Source organism: Plectropomus leopardus, chromosome 13, assembly GCF_026936395.1.
Source record: "Plectropomus leopardus strain MGB_pleo_1.0 chromosome 13, ASM2693639v1, whole genome shotgun sequence".
Classification (NCBI taxonomy): domain Eukaryota; kingdom Metazoa; phylum Chordata; class Actinopteri; order Perciformes; family Serranidae; genus Plectropomus; species Plectropomus leopardus.
The window spans coordinates 8,020,255-8,041,034 of record NC_142188.1 but is presented as its reverse complement, the minus strand read 5'-3'; the positions used below and the strand labels follow the sequence as shown (position 1 = coordinate 8,041,034).

Below are 20,780 nucleotides of genomic sequence, written 5' to 3'. Positions count from 1 at the left end.
AATATTAACTGTCCAAATAATTCACTGTACAATTACAAGAGCACCATAGTGATGCCTTTATAAAACAGTGCTTCACGATTGGGTAAAATACTATATGACACCAGATTATATTAGGTGTTCTTTTTTTATTTTTTATTTTTTGCTTCCTTTTTACTTGGGGGCAGTTTAACAAGCTGTAAACACAACACTTGTCACTTTATAATGTTGCAAATCCCTCAACATTATTATCAATGACATATTGCCTTAAATATGCACATTTCACGGTTGTGATTTCAATAGCTTGCTCATTTATGAATATATTGACATCAAACCACTTTTTATGTGTCTGTGACATCTTATCATAACTTTCACAGCTGTTAGTTTGTAGAAAGAAAACCCTCAGAAATACCGTTAACATCATTATCAGTGACCTGTTGCCTTAAATATATATAATATGCACATTTTAAGGTTGTGCTTTCATTCAAAATATGATAATATAATAATATTAATGTCATATTGATTAATGTTATATTGCTATATATATATATATATATCATTAGATTAATAATATAATTTAGGATATTTATGCTGTTTAAAAAAAAAAGCCATTTATTGATATACAGCACTTTGGTCAATTCTGTTGTTTTTAAATGTGCTTTATAAATAAGTTTTTGATTGGATTGGATTGGATAATATTAATTATAAAATACTTCAGTGTGTGCACTCCCACGACGTTGACGACGTCTTTAAAACTTTAGGAACTCCTGTTATGCTTTTACATTTGTAAAAACGTCTCCTCCCTCAAGTGTTAGATTATTTTTGTTTTTAATGCCAAAAACACATGATAGTGTCCTGAATGTGCACCTCATCTGACTTGGCAGGTGCACTGCACACACTTTCTTAAAAAAAAAAACACAACTGTTTATAGAAAATGAACGCCTTATTTGAATTGTATACCCTGTAGCAACATCAATCTGTCCACGCTGAATTTGTTAAACATGCTTTTCTGTTATGTCATATAGGCTAAACAAACAGCGTGGGATCAGCTGTGCGCTTCACTGGAGATGCAACCACTTAAAAGATGGGTGAGTGTTCTCTGGCTCCTCCGTTTGTAATATTTAAACAGGAAAAAAACAAGTTTGATAGGCCAATAATAGGGCAGGGGGTCATTATTAGCAATGGTCATTTACAGAAACTTAACGCTTCCATGCGATTTCCCTTCGGACAGCCGCCATAATTACCTTTTTGCAGGTAAATGAGGAGATGTGGCGATAACTTGCACTGCAATCATAGGTGACGGTTGTTTATGGTAAGAGCACGGTGTAAACAATCCCTTCAAGTAAAACAAGTAGTAGCCTTATACTATTTTTGTTAATATTTTACGTCCTTTTTATGTTAAATTAGGATGGGGTGGGTTTCTGGCTGATTATTTTCAACTGTTGTATATATACTCGACGGATTTGTTTTGTCACACTGTGAGCCTTGTGTTCTAAAAACAATGAAAATATGTTGCTTTCTTAGTTTTTTTAAATTCACATTTGTGAATTAAATCGTTCTGTTTTTTTAAATAATAAGAAAAGTCATAATATTTTATAATAAAGGGAAATATGATAATAGAAAAATATATTTTAAAAAATATTTCAAATTCATTTAGCATTAATAAATAAATAGTTAATCCCAAACTCTGCTTTATTGTCCTCTAGTTGGACACCAAACTTCTTCTTTCAAACTACTTCTTTTAAAAATGTAGAAGCATAGTGTATTGATCATTATAAGTCAACCTATATTGGAAAATGTAATTTTCCTTGTGTTTTTTCCTTTTTTTTTTTTTTACCTGCAGGCAAAACTTGGGGGAAAAAAGTTCGCTTATGACTTCCGGTCAGGTGCTTCTCGTCACGTGACGGATTTGAGTTTTGTGTCGTGTAGCTCAGCTGACTGGAGTCAGCTCCCTGCTGCTTTTGTTGTTGTTTTTTGGGTTAGTCTGGGATGCAGTAGACAGTTTTTCGTGGATTGAAACATGCAGCGATACGGGTCGGACACGGAGGGGGACGATACCCCGCTGCTTCGCCGAGGACACGAAGACAAAGTCCAAAGAGGTGAAACAAACAAAATATACGAAGCTAACTTAGCTAGCGTTAGCTAACAACAACGCCGCCCGATGGCGTGATTGTTTTCTGGTAACATATGTCTCAAACTCGCGCTTTTTTCGATGTTTTGTTGGGTAAAAAAGCCGGAAAGCATCAAAGCTTACTTTATTGAGGTGTTTGCCTTTTGGTAGCACTTTGTTCATTTAGCGAGGGCGCATTAATCATAACATAAACAACATTTAATAGAAGTAATCGCGACTAAAATGCCCCAAAACCACCTCAGATATGAATCAACATTGCTATAAACTTTATTTAAACATAAAATTCTTTGTTAATTTAGCCAGTAGCGTCTCTTATATTGCTGATGTTATTTCCATGGTGTTGTATTACAGTGCAGTGTACAGGTATCCGGGTCCTGTGCACAGGGTTCACGCGGATCCTTAAACTCTTAAAAAGGCATCGGATGTATTAATGTAAAGATAAGGCCTTAATTTGTATTAAAATGTCTTAAGTCGGTATTTCGATAGTCTTAGAAATGCTCAGACTTTGCAAGAATTATTTTATGAGTCATTGTTTTTAAATGTAATTTTAAAAAAAATGCAAAGAAAACTCGCCAACAAAAGTATAAAAGTATTTCCCAGTTCTAACTTTTTTACTTGGACTGGGGTGTTTTATGCAGCAGTAATAAATAATTGTCCTTAACCTGAAGTAAAAACATGGTATTTTTTTTTCAATTTTTTTTCTTTTCAATTTTGGTCTTAAATTTAATCCCCACTGACATTAAAACCATCTTAAAAGTCTTAAATCTAACTTGTTTTAAACTGTAGGAACCCTGATAATGATAAAGTTAACATGTACCACAACTATCAGAAAGCTTTTGTTGCAGGGTGCATGTAAATATAAATTTAAAGGCTTTCAAATGCTTTCTTCACATTCTGTGCCTTTGTACACTTGGTGAGATTTTAATTAGCCTGAGTCACGAGTTACGGAAATCTGTCATGAGCTCATATTTCAAGACATACTTACTGTGTACCTGAGATATGAGTCATGTCATGTTTTCATACCAGTGTTGGTTAGGAGATAATGCTTGTTTAACCCTTTGAAACCCGAGCTAACTGGCTTGATTTCTTTCAAAAACATCTGAAAAAGGCAATGAGCAGCAAAAGAAGAAATGACCCAACAATGGCAAAAAAAAGTGTGTGAAAAGTACAAGAAAATTATATGACAATTTGTTTTGAAAAAAAAGGAAAACAAAGAAATGACCTTGAAAATGTCCATTAAAACCATTAAGTTTTTGCAATTTGTTCAACATTTCTTACCCAAGTTGCACATTGCCTGTTTTGAAAGAGGGCTATTAAATTCGCATCATGTGCCACCACAGAGCTCATCAGCCTGTTAGTGTGCATTATGTGTTTAATACAGGTGTGGTTTCATCTTTTCAAACATTTGACCTGACGAAGGTCCAAGCAGGATCCAAATGTTGTCTTAAATAACGTTGTGTGGCATGGAGTAAGTGTGCAGGCGTGACCCTTTTCCTAATTGCCTTTTCCCCAATGTTTTTGAAAGTTTTAATACTTGTGAAAGGCATCTGAAAGTGGCACAAGAAAACTGATCATTTCAGGTTTCAAAGGGTTAAAGTCGTGCAACTTCTGAGCATGAAAGATGTGGCTCTAAGAAACAGTGTGTGTTTGTGTACAGGTGTATTGAGGAATCAGCAGGGCAGTTTTTTCTTGTTTAAACAAATATTGTTTTCCATGTAAACATGACAACCTGCCAGATAACGACACTGAAGTTTGTTGTTTGTCTTTTATAGAAGAGAACAGGTGAGTTAAACAGTAACAGTGGTTAACATAATGACAGTCATATCTTTAAGTTGTTGCACCTTATGACTTACTATACAGCCAGGTTCAGTGATGGAAGTAAGTGGGACAAGACATGCAATTAAGACACAAAAATGAAGCACTGAGACAACTGCTTATTCTGCTGCATGACAGGAAATGAATCGGTTAGAACTTTCTTCAAAGATTTACCGTCAGTGATAAAGTTAATATCTGTATTACTCTTGCAGTTTACAACATGGATTAGTTTGATGTTTTTTTTAAGGGTAGACCCATGTTGGTTTTTCAGGGCCGATATTAGTTATTATAGTTAATGAGACCGATAACAGATGTTAGTAACCGATATGCATTTACAATAAAATGAAATTCGTTCTGTCAATATTGAACATTTGGAATATAGCAAACTCCAACACATAACTTAGTTTAGCAGCTTTTTTATAAAGTCAAATGAAAATTTGAATACAAAAATAAAAAATAGATAAACTCCCTCAGATTTTACAAACTAAAAGTTTCTCCCATGCTGGCACCGTCTTTGCAATTTTTTCAATAAATTTTATCAGCAATTATTAAAATAAAACGCTGATACAGATAATCAGCAAAATGCCAAATGTTGGCCCCGATAATTGGGGGGCAACATTTGTCTGATAATCTGTTGAACTCTATTTTTTTACACAATAATAAAGTTAAACTATTTATTTTTTGGCTGCAGATTTAAGAAAGCAAAGAGGTCTCAAGATAAAACTTCATGCTCAAGGAACTTGTGACCAGCATTTACTCTCTCTTTGGCATTTTCTAAATGATTCATTTAATGATTTAGGAAATTGTAGCTGCAATCTACGTTACACTTGATGAGTTATGATTACAGAGTTCCCACAGTCATGGAAAAACTGGAAAAGTAATTGAATTTCTAAATTGTTTTCCAGGCAAAAGTTTCCACAACAGTATAGATAAATTCTGAGGTTAAAAACAACAAACAAAAAAAAATCCAGGTTATTTATTTATTTATTGTATGTCTTTTCTGTACGGTGAAAGAATAGAAAACTAGACTCGTGCTGCACTGCTTAACTAACCAAGGTCTCACTGCTGTTTCTGTCTCTTCCTCATCCTGCAGCCCCAGCATGCTGTTCGTCACGGTATGGCCTGGCGCTGCTGTCCTCATTTGGCTTCTTCGTGGTCTACTCCTTGCGGGTAAACCTCAGTGTTGCCATGGTGGACATGCTTAACAACACCCAGCACCACAGCACCAACCACAGCGGCTCAGTGTGTCCTGCTCATGGCAACCCTCCTCCACGGCCCAGAAAAAACCACACGGTGAGCGCGAACGTGACCGTGGCTGATTAAGAAGAATGATAAAAACTGGTTGAACTGTTAAATGCATGCTGGGAGTGATTCAGTCCCACATAGGTGCATTTCCTTGATATGTTGAGTCTGTTTTGCCAAATAACACCAAGAGTTGAATTTTACTTGCACAATATAACTATATTAAATGAAATCCACTTTATCTGTAAACAGTGAGTATAAAGGCCAACTACTACAGCAGCAAAAACAGTGAGTCAATTAATCATTTTCAAAAACGGTTGGACTTTCAGTGTGTGATTTCACTCATTGTGTGTTCCTTGAGGGAGATTTTATAAACATGTTGTATTAATAAAGATTTGAAGGTGAAACCTGTTGGCTCAGTGGATAGAGCAGGTGCCTCATGTTTAGAGGCCACAGGTTCAATTCCAGCTTCAGCCCTTTGCAGCATGTCATCCCCTCTCTTTCCCCCCCCTTACACACTCGTGCTGTCCTATCTATTAAAGAAAAAAACGCCTTAAAAATATCTTAAAAAACAAAAAAGAAAGATTTGAAGGCTGAAAGAGTCAGGCCAAGTACACCTATTTCAGTCATACAAACACGTGTTTCTGGCTTTAAAATGCCTCTTTGGAAAACAATGGTTAGTGCTACGGTTGTATTTTTCCATATTTGTCTGCTGTTTGTGGAAAAAAAATTAAACGTGACAGGCTTGTGTGAATCAGGAGACCAGAGTAGACATCTGATAATCAGCAGTTTGTCTTTGACGCAGAAAAACATGAACTCTTGGTCAACCTTCATTTTGCTGAACAATAGAATAAACTTGATGAGCCTCAGTTGAGCTTACTTAAATATATATTTACTACAACACACGTGATCATAGAAGCTTTTGGCAAAGCGCACCGAAAACTTAAAGTAACAGAACTATGATTCAGCTGTATATAAAGCTCTGTTTAACATTGAAGTCCGAAAATCTACCATTTCCCCTTCTTACAGTATCTTCACCTGGAGCCTCCTCACCTGCCTGCATGCAGACAGTGAAGGACTCTGAGGTCTATGTAAATATCTAAACCATTAACATGGACCAATCACACACCTTCATTCAGTTATTATCCACATTGACATTCAGATACTTTCATATTGCTAATTTTTCCATGATGGTCTTAAAAAAAATAAGCTCATGCAACAGTTTTCTGTACTGATGCACAACTGTAGCTATTTCTCTGAGTTTTTTGCCTTGTATGACACAGTAACATCAGAAATTCCCGTGCCACCATGTTTAGAAAAAGTCACAATTTACTGGAATACGAACTGTTTTGACATTTATACTATAACATTAATAACTGAGTATAAAAAACGTACCTGCCGTTGATTTAATTGTCAATTTATCCATGAACAAAACACTGCTGCAATCATCTAGACGTGCTTTTGTATCAATAAAATAGGTTGGCTGAGGAGTGCTACTTCACAAATGTAGGTTACCAAAACAGGTGTTCTTTGGATCCAAGGACCAAACCAAAATATAGCAATGCATGCTGTTTTGCAAAAGTTAAATGGCTTTACAGGTACAGTCTTCATCAGGGCATGTACCTTTTTTTTTGTATATTGACAAAAGTAACAACAAGTCTAGCCTCTCCCCCCTTTTCTGGTGCTTTTGTATTATTTTACAACAGTTTTGCAAAAATGCTGTTATTTTCTTTAGTTCAAAGATGACATAAAAATGCTAAGAGTCTGCAGTGTCGGTGGCTGAGTGGATAAAGAAAGCACTCCATGAATAAAGGCAGTGTCCTTGCTGCAGCAGCCTCAGGTTCGACTCCCACTCAAGGCCCTTTGCAGCATGTTGTCCCCACTCTCTCTCCCCCTTTCATGCTATTGATCTCTCCTATCTAATAAAGGCTAAAATGCCAAAAAAAATCTTTAAAAAGAATGCTAAGAGTCCACAGCTGAAATCTTGGCTTTACTTACTGTGTGTTATTGCATATGTGTGTAAGCTTTAAAACAAGACAGTTGGAAAAAGAGGAACATAACAGTAAAGAGAAAGCATCAGACACATCCAAAAAATACACAGACTGATTAACAAAAACTCATGCACATGTACACATGAGGCATAAATGCTAAGTCTGTAATGTACGTCTTCATAATATTTGATTTAGCTTAATTCCTAATAAAACTCTCTATAACTCGTCCTCTCACAGGCCAGTGTGTACGACTGGAACTCGGAGACACAGGGCTGGATCCTCAGCTCCTTCTTCTACGGCTACATCCTGACACAGGTCCCTGGGGGCTACCTGGCCGGCCGCTATGGACCCAAGTGGCTGATGGGATTGGGGATCTTGGGAACTGTCATTTTTACACTGCTCACCCCTGTGGCTGCTGACCTGGGTGCAAGCTACCTCATCGCTGTCAGGGTGCTGGAAGGGATCGGCGAGGTGGGCTGTTTGATTCTGACATAGAGACAGAGGGACACTGACAGACGAGTTTAAATTATTTGTTGTTTGTACCAGAAGCATCAGCTGCACTGCAGCCAAATATAAAATAGTGGCTTTAAAATGTGTCTCTGAGCACCTATAATCAAGTGAGTGAGTGTTAATACTAAAATCTTAATAGAGTTGAGGACAGACAGCCAGAAACACTAGATGAAGAGACGGTTTACATGGATAAAAAGGTGGATAATTGATTGTTCCTGAGTTTTATTTGTGTTTGTTTTCAGGGAGTGACGTTCCCTGCAATGTACACCATGTGGGCAGCGTGGGCGCCACCGCTGGAGAGGAGCCGGCTTCTCACTATTTCCTACATCGGTAAGACACGCAAACACAAGGGGTACAGTAACACAAAGAAATACATTTCTATGTACACAAAACAGTGTAAATATAGGATGGTTTTTTACAAAATAATTTAAGTTTGGTAGTGATATTTGCAACCCAATCACCAGAAAAAAAATGTTGGTATTGTACATTTCTGCAAACCACAAGACCCTTACATTTGCACATTATTATGTAGCGGCTGCACTGAAACTTTACATAGTACTGTGTTTCACTTAAAATACCAGTTTTAGGGGCAGAATCCCTGCAGAAAACCTCTGATGTCTCTATTTAAAACAGCCACTTTCTGTGCCAATATCCCGATAGGAAAGCAGGGATATCTCTGTAAAAAACAACTGCTCTTTGTGGCACTATTCCTGCCTACAGATTACTGCAGAACACCTACATTTGGTGCCTGAAAAGGAGGTGGAAACACAGTAATGACTCGCCAAAACATAACCGCTTTTGTTGTTTGTTGGTCTCGAACATTGATCTGCAGCTTGGTAGGCATCTTGCCTTTGTGATACACCATCCACCTTTTGACGACAAGATCAGCTCATATATTATGTCACTTTAGAAACGATAGTATGATCTGTATGAAATATGCAAGAATAATGTTTTTGTATTATGCAGAAAAATATAAAGCCATCATTTTCTTCTGGTGGCTGTGCTGCTATTTTAACAGTCAATTAGTTATTGTAAATTAAGCCAAAGAAATCACTATAATCGATTAGGTGATTTAACAAACAAAGATGCCAAATAATTTGCAGCTTTTAGACAATTCGACAGACAAACTTTGACGACATTTCCACTATTTTCTAACACTTTATTGACTGAAAAATGAATCAGTCATTTAAAAAAAAACAATCAGATTAACCAATAGTGACAATAATCACTAACTGCATCCCTGTCTTTAGGCACTGTGAAACTTTCACTGATGTCTCACCCTAACACTGTTTACCTAAGGGGTTGGACTTCGCCACCTTTTGCACGGCATCATCTGTCATAATTGTTATTATTGACTTGTCTCTCTCTGTATACTCATCATTCAGTAGCTACACTGTTTGCATTCAGACAGCTGTGAGTTACAGATGTTTGTCTTTCTCTTCCACTCCAGGAGCCCAGCTGGGGACAGTGATAGCTCTTCCTTTGTCTGGTGAAATCTGTTTCTACCTGGACTGGACCTACGTTTTCTATATATTCGGTAATAACCCCAGGGTGTCACTAGTGGAGGGACGGGGAGACGTTGTTTTGTTTTCTCACAGTGATGATGAGCTCCACCCTGTTAGAGGGAATCAAGTTTGTGTGCATTACAACAGCTACTCTGTGGTTAAGCATTAGCCTCTCTCAACCTTAGTATGTCTCATTTTATTTTGATGTATTGGTTTATTTCTGAGTCACATTTCACACATTTCCTGTTCACTTGTTAGCACAGTAGCCTCTAAGCATTGTGCTGTAGGCCATGTTGTCATTGCATTGCTGTTTTTGCATAGACATCAAAATAAAGCCCCATTTGCACTGGCCTGGTCTTGAAAGTGCTGTCATGAATAAGTTATGGAAATTTTGCATCATAGGAACACATGGAACCCTGTACTTAAAAAAAAAAACCTTTATTGAATTAACATATCAGCTGAGTCTCATCGTGTCTGATTGGTAAAGTGCACACGATGTAATGTCCAACAAAAATGTTGACCGTCATGCTTATAGAAGGATATTTCTTTAACCTCAAGTGGCCTCTCCATTGATTAGTCACTGATGTTTTCCTTCAACACTGATCCACAGCAGTGTTTGTTTTTTAAAGTGTCAGACAAGCTGCTTCCAGTGTCTGTTCCTTTGTTCCTCTTTGGTCCGTGGAAACGATGATTTAGCAAGTTAAAGAGAAAAATGTGCTCACAGATGGAACCACTGCAGAAGTTCCACGTTATGTTCCTGCTTATTTTCCTGGTAAACTACTAACACTACCACAAATTATCTCCATCTGTAAACCACTGGACAGATGTTCGTGTTAACACATGTTATTCTTCAGGTGAAGCAGATGTAATGAGTTGCTCAGACCGTAGTTCACTTTCAGGACAGACCACCAAAACAAAACTTCTGAAAACATCATCATAATCCGCGTAGCTGTTGACACATACAGTCTTTAATGTGGTGAAGTATTTATGCTGTATAAATGTTGACCTTCGGTAAAATGTGCTCACTTGTTTGTGTGTGCAGGTGCTGTTGGCCTGGTGTGGTTCGTCTTGTGGACCTTCCTCGTCTTTGACAGTCCAAACACACACCCACGGATATCAGAGCAGGAGAGACTCTACATCACTACCTCACTCAAGAACGAGGTAACAACACAAACCAGGCAGTCTGTGCTGTATGTTCTCAATTAAAAAATATAAAACGAGGTTTCATAGAGTCAGGGAACGATTTTTTTTTTTTAAATTCACCTTATACATGTATAGGTGCTGTAATGGAGGACCTAGGCATGTTGACGTTCTTGAACAATTTTGCCAGAGAGAAAGTCATGGTCAGAATTACCAAAAAGGTGCTTTAATGCAGTTTCTTTACAGCAAGACAAGTTTATACATGTAGCACATTTCAGCAACAAAGTGCTTTACATAAAACATCAAGACAACATGCAAAAGAAACACATAAGTAAAGGGCATTTAAATACAATGTACAATAAGAAATATTTCATTTAATAAAAGGTGAAAAGAAAAGGTTTTCATCTTGATTGTAAAGTACAGAGTTGCAGAGGACCTGCAGTTTTCTGGGATTTTGTAAAATATGGTGCATAAAAACTGAACGCTGTTTCTCCATGTTTAGTTTTGACTCGGGACCCTGGATGGTTCATAATGTAGCAGAAAATCTGAAATGATTTTTTTCCTTTGCTTTGTACAATTAAGCATTTTATAAACCAAGAGTAGTATTTTGAAATGAATTACTTGATGGACAGGAAACCAGCGTTAAGACCTCAAGATTTTAGCGATGTTATCCACTTTCTTGGGTCTGTGAGCTAAGCTTGTAGTTTCTCAGAAATCTGAATATACAGACAGGTTATTTTATGAAAAGTGATTTAAATGTTTATTGGACTGATACATTTTGACTTGCATTGCTAACATGGATTTAGGTCCCAAGTGTGTAACAAATATTATTCCCAGAAAAAGACAAAAGTAGAAATTAAGACATATATAGAAAGGCACGGAAAAAATGAGTTGTGATTTTTCTTCTGTTTTTTCTATGTAATTGTAACAGAGGATTAGATCCCACGTTGCCATTTTGGCACAGCGTACTGTTCTTCACTCTATTAAGACAGTAGTAGAGACAGTAGCTGCAGAGTGCTTTCAGGCATTTCCGGTCCAAGACAGTCATCAGATACTAATGTTGCATAATCTGAGTGTATTGCAGCATTTTATTCTCTTATCTGTCTTACTCAGCTGTTCAGTCACAACGCTCGCCATGACTCTGCAGTTCATGATGACATTCACACGCTCATGACTCTTAACACCTATATGCCTTTGAAGGCAGCGTGACAAAGTAAAGTAAAGTATAACTGTAGGATTATTTCCAGCTTGTTGCATCTAATTTCTGTGTTTTAAATCATTAACCAAACAGGAACACAGCATTATGCAATAAGTGTAAATAAAGAAATGTGTAATAAGATCTGTAAGGTGCAATCATTTTTTATTTCACTGTCTTCACAACAATATTTTGCGCAATATTTCTATTTCATCTGTAGCAGTCCTCTGTGCAATTACTCTTCTTCCAGCTCTTGCATGTAGACATTGTATATATTCTATACATTGTTATTGCTATTCTTATATCTCAACATAATTATATTTTTATATTTTTAACTTACATACTAGTTTTATACATTGGTATGTAGCATAAGGCACAGTTTTATATTTTGAACACTAAATTCTCAGCACATTATCCACATTATAATTTAATTTATAATATGGAACAACTAATTTTAAACAAAGTTGGAAGTAAAATTAATCATAGTCGAGCAAAAAATAATCACATATGTGTCTATTATTAATGGTGGATGGCTGCATTATTTTCTGCTTCCCATGTGTCCCAGCTGTCCTCCTCAGCAAGCAACATCCCCTGGCGATCCATAGTGACGTCCACACCACTGTTGGCCATCGTTGTGGCTCACTTCTCCTACAACTGGACCTTCTACACCCTCCTCACCCTGCTGCCAACCTACATGAAGGACATACTGGGGTTCAGCATACAGGAGGTGAGGTCAACTTCACAAATTCACTGATACTCAGAGGATCAATGGCAAACACTAATAGAAAGAGTCCAATGTGTGTGGATTAACAAGTAAAAATGTGTGCACTCAAAGACAAAAATATGCATACGCATTGTTTTCATCAGACCTATAAAGCCGTGCATACGCCTGATTCTTTTTGATAAAGCCCAGTCTTTGTGGCCCTGGGTGTGTGTGCACAATTTACACACCCACAGTTTGCCATAAATGGATGAAGACAGACCTTAAACATATGTTTGCATATTGATGCTTCTGCCTGTCCACTTTATTACATCAGTAAATGAAAAATAAGGTAAAGAAAGTGCCATGTCACCGATTATGTCACCTTGGCAAAGCTACCACTTGGTGCCAGAGCAGCTCTTATTATGCACGTTTGTAGATACATGTAGTGTCCGTACCACTAACTTATCATATTTCTGCCAACCATCATCACTAAAGTCTCTGTCATTGTTCTTATGAAACGTCAGGATGATGATCGGTGATTCATTCGTAATACTCATGCTGACACTGGCTTTACAAAGTGCTTCAAAAGTTAGGATCAAATTCAAATCATTTACAGGGAGATAATGGCTTAAATGTCAGTCTAGATATTAAAAAAACATGAAACTAATGACTCTTAACAATTTCAAACTTTATAATGCACCTTTGACATTTTACAAAACGCTGTGTAGTCTACAAAATGCTAAAAATACTAAAATTGTTATCCATCTTTCATCTTATATTTTATCTCTACCTCATATCACCGGCTGGTATCTCAGCTAAAAACACGTGTACACGTGCTCTATAAAATACATTATGTACACACATTCTCACCGCTCATTCTTCCTTTATTAATACCAGTTAATGTTTGGGAAAGAGTATGCATGTTTGGTTTTTTGTGCTTATGCAGCAGTCATACATCTGGCCCCAGTCTTAGAAGATATTTGTCAGTAAGTGTATATAAGTCATAAAAATGTAACTAACTGAAGTAAAAATAGACAAGGGAGTTAAGTGGGTAAACCAAAACATGAAATTACAACACCAACATGTGCATAATAACCAATCATGAAAATATTCACATTATGAGTTATTGTCTGCTGTCCACAATAGAACGGGATGCTGTCAGCTCTTCCTTACATCGGCTGCGCTGTGATGGCCGTGCTGAGTGGCCAGCTTGCTGATTACCTGCGCGAAACCCGCCACTACCGCACCGTCATTGTCAGGAAGTCCTTCAGCATTGTTGGTAAGAAATGACAATATCATAATTATTTTAGGTTGTGAAACTGACAACATGCTCTTGACTTCCAAATGCACCACCTCTGCTACTTCTGAAGACTGTTTATTGTTTTTTTGCAGGAATGATCGGACCAGCGGTGTTCCTGGTGGCAGCAGGATACACAGGCTGCAACTACACTTTGGCTGTGACCTTCCTCACCATCTCGTCTGCTCTGGGCGGAGTTTCGGCTTCTGGCTTCAACATCAACCACCTTGACATTGCGCCTTCGTAAGACTGACCAACCTCTATCACCAATGTGACTTTATAAATACAACAGAGAGATTCTGCACAAGATGCAGGAAAACCAAACCTAAAAGCCTAAAACTTACAAGAAAAACAAAAAAAAAAAGTTATAATATTTATTTTTTGCACCCTCCCCACAGTCACTAATACTAAGTGTAATCTTGTATCACAATTTTCATCTTATATATTTAAGAATCTGAATTTTGCAATGATAAAATGGGTAATTTTTTTGTAGCCTTAATTGTACGTCCTGAAAAAGCACAGGAATGTTTTTTCTTACATTTATTCAGACACAATGATCAGCGTAGCAGTAAACTTCAGGAATCTGATTATACACATGCTCAGGATCTTCTTCCAGGTGTAAGATGAAGGTAATTCAAGAGTTAATACCTACTCTGGATCTCTAACAGTCAGTGTGCTTGTGTTTGCAGGTATGCTGGTATTCTCCTGGGAATCACCAACACCTTTGCCACCATTCCTGGCATGGTGGGACCAATCATAGGAAGCGCACTCACCACACATGTAAGGAACTCTTGTACATAATCACTTTTATTATTAACCATTCTGCACAGCGGGTTTGATTTTGTAAAATTTAACAGAGTAGTAACTGTTTTTTTCGAAAGGTCCAGACACCCTGAAACCTGAATCGACATCAGCTTTCTTGCGCTGTGTTCAGTTGCCTTTTACAAGCTATTGCACCCTTTGAAACCGGAGCGAATTGGTTTGATTTCTTTCAAAAACACGAGGGAAAAGGCCATTAATTCAATTGCAATAAACTAGTAAAGACAAGAAAGTTACCTAGAGATTAGTTTTGAAAAAGGGATGAGGACAATCGAAAAAATGTTTTAAAAAGCAAGAAAAAATGTTTCAAAAGAATTATATTTATAATTATTATAATTTCATATTTAAAAGTATGTTATACAAATCAGTTAAACAATGAAAGATCAGGAAATCACTCCGATTAGATTTTTTTTCCAACAAAAAAATAAATAAAAAATCAGAGTGCTGTCCTTATTGTTGCTTCATTGTTACTTGCTTTTACTTGAGGATTCACAGCCCGGTTCATATATTATATTCATATTTCTTTCCTTTTTGTTTTATTTTGTCTTTTACCTTTCCTTTCTTTTCTTTTTTATTTTCAGGTGATTTTTTTATGTATATATTTTTGTTACTAATTTCTTGCTGAGTTTTGGGCCATGACATTTAATGTTGCTCATTACCTTCCTCCAATGTTTTTGAAAGTAATAAAACCAATTCGCTCAGGTTTCAAAGGGTTAAACACCTCTTCCAGTCTCATATCAACCACGCTGATGGTTACCAGTATGCAGTATGCTCTTTCTTGCTTTCTAACAGAGGTCACTCCAGGTGTCCTGACCTCAGGTGTCCCTTACCAAACAGATGGTGTCCTTACCTGGCTTTTTCCTTTCTAATTGGTTTATTCCGTGTTTATTCAGCACAGGATTAGCATGTAAACATTTGTCCTCCAGGGGGCGTCCATAGCTCTGTGAGAAAAGCAACTCAGTCATTATCAGAGTGTTTTTGTCTGGCTCGATCGTGTATACATTAATATTGTTACTTTCTTTGTTATTATTTCCTTTACAAAGAGAATAGAAGCACTATCAGAGCACTATATTGTAAAATGGGGAGACATGAAACCATGCAGTCACTGTCGTTGTAATTAGCAGATTATAGATTTTGACCTCAGGCCGCCGCCACACAGTTGAGGACAAACAGTTTATTTGTCAAATAATCAAACTGTGTTGTTATTCAACAATGGCAACCAGGTTAAGATTTAAAAAGTCAATGAATCACATCATACATTAAGTTATTGAAAAAATACAGATATATATATATATCTTTTTTACACATATAAATGTAACAATGAAAGATCGTGACAGCACCCTCATTTGATTTTTTTTTAATATTTCCACCAAAAAAACCAAATTGGAGTACTGTCTTGATCTTTGCTTAATTGTTACTTTCATTGAATATTCAGGGCCCAGCATAAAAATTTTTAATCATGAGTGAGTGCTTTGAATTTTATTTTATTTTTACACAAAGAAACGTATATGTATTTTTTTTTATTTTCAGCAGTTGTTTTCCATGTCTTATTCTTTCTTCTTTTTTTGTTTAATTTCTTACTTTTTTTTAGTTTTCAGGTGATTTTCTCATGATTTTTTTGTTACTAATTTCTTGCTAATTTTTGGGCCATGTCTTGTAATGTTGCTCATTACCTTCTATATATATCTCTCTCTTTATTGCCAATATTATTGCTAATCCAAGATGCAACAAATTGTAAAATGTTGACCCTGTTAAGCTGTGTAAATATTGTTATCCTGAGCACTTTTACAGAATGCACCAGATAATGAGCTAAATCATTAATGACATACTTCTGCAATGAAGGTGAAGCCTTTTTAAAAATGTAAATACTAATTATTAATTTTTCTGATTGTCCTGTAGAAAGTCATAGAAGAATGGCAGATGGTTTTCTACATCGCCGCTGCCATCAACCTGTTCGGAGCGGTCTTCTACACTGTGTTCGGCCAAGGAACAGTGCAGCCGTGGGCCGTCCACACGTCCTACTCTCATGGAGACTGAGGCTGAGGACACTTGTCTGTTTGATAAATCAGATGGACAGGTATCAATCACTGGCATAACTCAACGGGTAATCAGCGAGAGATGCGTTCCAACCGCGCTGACTATTCTCAAAGTGCGGCTTACTAACAGTGAGTAACAGCCATAACACCCTGAGGACATTATTACTGTGACTGTGGGCACTCGAGAGTCACACAAACCCACAGTCACAGCAATAACAAAGAAGATTACAATTTTAGTGAGGTGAATATTTCTCAGAGGCAAAAATAATCATTGAGCCACAGTAAATAGCTCTTAATAAGTGTCAGAGGAAGCTGTTATTATAAACTAAGCACTCTTGTCACCAACTAAAAAAAGGGAATGTAGCCAGTTCATTAGACAGCTGCAGGTTATCTAAACCTTGTTAATAGTCACGCATTAAGGTAAATAAGCTATGGAAGACAAATCATCTCAATATACTTCCTTTTTGGTGTTCAGGTTAACCAGTTAGCCACCGTCTTAGACTTAATTGTTATTTCTGCCTCCCGAGCACTTAAAAGTTTTCTAGCCCAAAATGCCACAGAGAACCCTTTTTAAGTTTTATTGCCACGTTAAGAGTCGACACCCTCGAGAAGGATGTTTTCTTTCACTTGTGTTGGTTAAGTTTGGGATAACACAAAATGTGAAACTTAAACTGAGTGCCAATTAGTTTTAAAGTGTTTAAAGGAATACTTCACCCCCAAATGGCCATTTGTATGAATTACTCACCTCTGTTACGTTGGATGTAGATAATGCTGCTTTTTCCCAAATGTCTGTGATGAACGAGAATCCAATTACCGAACTTGGTACTTTTAAGGGCACCAACAAAATGGAGTCAGCACTGGCAAATACTGATTTACAGTAAGGTACAAATTTTGGTACCTGAGGGGGCATCTGGGTTCAGATAGGAGGCAGAAGCGCCCTGAAGCCAGGAAGCTCTGTGGCTTCACACAGTGATAGTTTCAGCATTTAGTCTATTATCTTTTCTTTTTCTTTTCTTCTAGAGACAGAAGACTCTACTTGTGATTAGAGCAGAGAGAGAGCGAGACTATGTTACCTCTGTAACTTGTTCAGAAATTACATTTCTGCAGAGAGAATAAAGGTACAAATACTGAATTTCAGATAACAGTATCAGTTCAAATGTAAATGGTACCCAAACCTAGCAACCACATTTAACAACACCAAACTCCACATCAAAACATCTTTACAAGTCTCATTTATCCAGTCGTATGCTCATAACTTCCAAACAGCCCTTTCCGAACTGAACGGAAGATGGAAAAAACCCAGTAATTTTACCTCACTGAACACTGGAGCTGCTGCTCTACAGCTGCCTCCATCTGTTAGTTTGTGTTATTGTGTGACTTCTGTGTTTTAAAGGGTTAATTTGGACTCACCAAAGCCACACAATACCACAAACAATAACCAAGAACAACAGCTTCTGTGTTTAGTCAGGTAAAATAACTGTTTTTGTCAATGGAGTGTGGCTTGGAAGAGTTTAGTGAGAATGGAGGTGTTTGGGAAGTACAATCGTGTGAATGAAATTTGAATTATACTGCAGGAGTTTTCATGTTTTGATATAGTTTTGCTGTTGTCATCAAAACTTTTGGATTCTTCATTCACTGCAGGCATGCGAGAAAAAGTTGTCTTCACGAATTCAGTATAACACGTGGTGAGTAACTGATGTACAAATGGTCATTAGGAGGGTGAAACATTTCCTTCAGTGGTTTGGTCCCAAACTAGACGCACACATTTGAAATCGTCTTTCCTGAGAGAACTTTGTGACCGCAAAGCACGCACAAACACTGGTTTGAGAAAATGCCTTAAAGTGAAGCCTCTTTTAATTAATTTTAAAGCTCTTTATCATTAATGGGATAGCAAAAGGACCTTTTTTTATATTTACTTGTTATATGTTGCTGTAAGGGATTTTATGTGCACAACAATATGTATTGTCTTTTCAGGTTTTGTCCACTAGGCACCTCTTTCAGTTTAGGTAGCAGCACTTCACTAATGCATGTGGAAAGCACGGGTCATGATATTTTCTATCTATAACACTAAAAAGATGTTTAGCTCTTAATGAAGAATAAGAAAAAAAAAGTGCTTAAAGAGGTTTCTGGTGGACACATAGCCTTACTTTACTCACAGGATTTGCACTTTGTGTGTCAATGCTCAGGTACCTTATGTCTAACAAGGATTGAAAAGGATGTTTGACTACTTTTTACAGATTAGTTGATCTGCCACATTGAGGTATGTGTCCTCAATTTTTAAGCGGCAACTGAATTAGATTGCATTTTGAAATTATTTCACATAGCACAGTTAACTTAAAACATGGCTTGTGGTAATTCTTTACCTTAACTTTAACCTTTTCCACAAAGTTTGCACTCTACCATATAATAGTCTATGTACATAAATGTCTATGTAAATCAAAATCAAGCCACAAGGAAACTATAATTTCTGTCAACATGTAGCATCATCCCAATTTAAGATGCACTGCCTTATTACAGTAGCTCAAACGGGTTCTGACTATTTAGGACTGTATCGTTCCCATTAAGGGTTTCTCTATTTACAGCTTTTTTATTATTTCTTTTTTACGTTCAGTGTCTATATACAGAGAATGAAGGGATTTTTGTATGTGTATATTACAGTACATATACAGTATATAAAGTATGTACACCACCTTTACTGAGAGGGTAATCATTGTAAGCTTTCAGTCTGGAAACATTCCAGAAACATGTCTTAGGTCACTGTTATGTATTGTAAAAACTTCATTATATACAGCTATGCTCAAATCTGATATTGTGTTGGGTTATTATTTCAATATATATAACCTCTAACTGTCACAACTAACTAAAGGAATAATGTGCTTTTCATTATTGCAGTTCTGATTTTGTCTTTGAGTACTGAGAAAAAAAAAAAACCTCTATCTGGACTATTAATTACCTTAAATGGACAGTTCACCCTAAAATCAAAAATACACGTTTTCCCTCTTACCTGTAGTGCTATTTATCAGTCTAGAGTGTTTTGGTGTGAGCTGCAGAGTGTTGGAGATATCGGCAGACATCTCTACAGCTGATATCTCCAACACTAAACAAATCACACCAAACTATCTAGATTATAAAATATATACTTTGGAATTTGAATTTGTGTATTTTTGAATACTTTATAAAATCTCACATAACTCATAATACATTGCAATGAAGTAACTTTAAATTGCTACATACTAACACTAATGTTTTGAACCAAGAAACAGAAAAGTGACACAAACTGCAAAATATACAAATACACAATTTCAAAACCACACACACTAGCCTTATGCAACGTCTTATGGCATGAATTCTTCTTAAATGTACTCCTGAAGTAGTACCCCCTGAAGAAAAGACTAAAAAAAGACTTTCTGTTAGTCAGCAGGAAAATCTCACATCACTCATTAGATACTGTAATAAAGTAACTTTATATTGATACACACTAACAAAAATGTTCAGGAACAAAAAACGGCCAGTGACACAAACTGCAAATAGATATACAATTTCAAAACCACACACACTAGCCTTGTGCAACTCCTTATATCTGGTATAAATTCCTCTTACATGTGCTACTGAGGTATTATCCCTAGTGAAAAAAAAATAAAAAAATAAAAAATAAAAAGCCTGTTAGTCAGCAGTGACCCTACCTTCAGAAATATTTTATAAAATCTCACACCATTCATAATACACTTTAATAAAGTAACCCAAACTGTTAAATACTAACAGCCAGTGACACAAACTGCAAAATAGCCAAAAACAGAGATAAGAGCAAAAATAGTAAGATAATAGTTGTTAAATCTCACTCCCTTTACACACAACAAAGCGAGCATTTTATGCAGATCGTCACTCTTTTGGAAACAGACTCACCTACAGCACACACATTAATCCAACTCTGCTCTGGCTGAGTCATAACTACAAACACAAATATTCCCATATGGGCTGAACAGGGAACAACATGATCTTACCAAATGCTATTTTTAGAAATACTCGATAATGCATTTTGACATACATGTTGCTCAAAAGATCTACAGAAGCCAATAGATTCAGACATTTACGATTAGAAAAGACCCTTTCAGAACATGACAGCATCATTTCATAAGCACTGTATGTTTACCTAGAGATTATTCTTCCTTAGTGTTTGCCTCTTGTGATAATTAGCAGACAGACCTGCAGACAGACGCACTGCAGAGAAGTCAAGGGATTCGGGGTTAAGTTTAATCCAACTAGGGAGCGTCTGGAAAGGTGAGCGCTGCACCTGCTGCGCGTGACAAATGCTGCTCCTTTCGTTTGCTCCCCAACTGACCTCACACAGCCCAAACCATCCCTGAAACACAGATAAATATAGACAAAATTTTCCAGTCACGGTATCTAGTATCTCTCTACT

General features: G+C 36.7%; 1 protein-coding gene across 1 annotated transcript; it reads left to right on the top strand.

The window, feature by feature from the left end:
- The first annotated feature begins 1,871 nt into the window (after positions 1-1,871).
- Positions 1,872-19,167, top strand: slc17a5 (solute carrier family 17 member 5). The gene is made up of 11 exons (XM_042502250.2): positions 1,872-2,075; positions 5,016-5,215; positions 7,393-7,626; positions 7,908-7,995; positions 9,116-9,202; positions 10,213-10,331; positions 12,071-12,232; positions 13,355-13,487; positions 13,601-13,748; positions 14,195-14,285; positions 16,224-19,167. Exons 1-11 carry the CDS (start codon positions 1,997-1,999, stop codon positions 16,359-16,361), a joined length of 1,479 nt encoding a protein of 492 aa, XP_042358184.1. The 5' UTR covers positions 1,872-1,996; the 3' UTR covers positions 16,362-19,167.
- The last annotated feature ends 1,613 nt before the right edge of the window (positions 19,168-20,780 follow it).

Excerpts from the sequence above, each read along its gene's own strand:
- slc17a5 (XM_042502250.2), top strand. The coding sequence starts at position 1,997 with ATGCAGCGATACGGGTCGGACACGGAGGGGGACGATACCCCGCTGCTT. Across the intron at positions 7,627-7,907 it reads TGCTGGAAGGGATCGGCGAG|GGAGTGACGTTCCCTGCAAT; the intron begins GTGGGCTGTTTG and ends GTTTGTTTTCAG. Across the intron at positions 13,749-14,194 it reads CACCTTGACATTGCGCCTTC|GTATGCTGGTATTCTCCTGG; the intron begins GTAAGACTGACC and ends TTGTGTTTGCAG.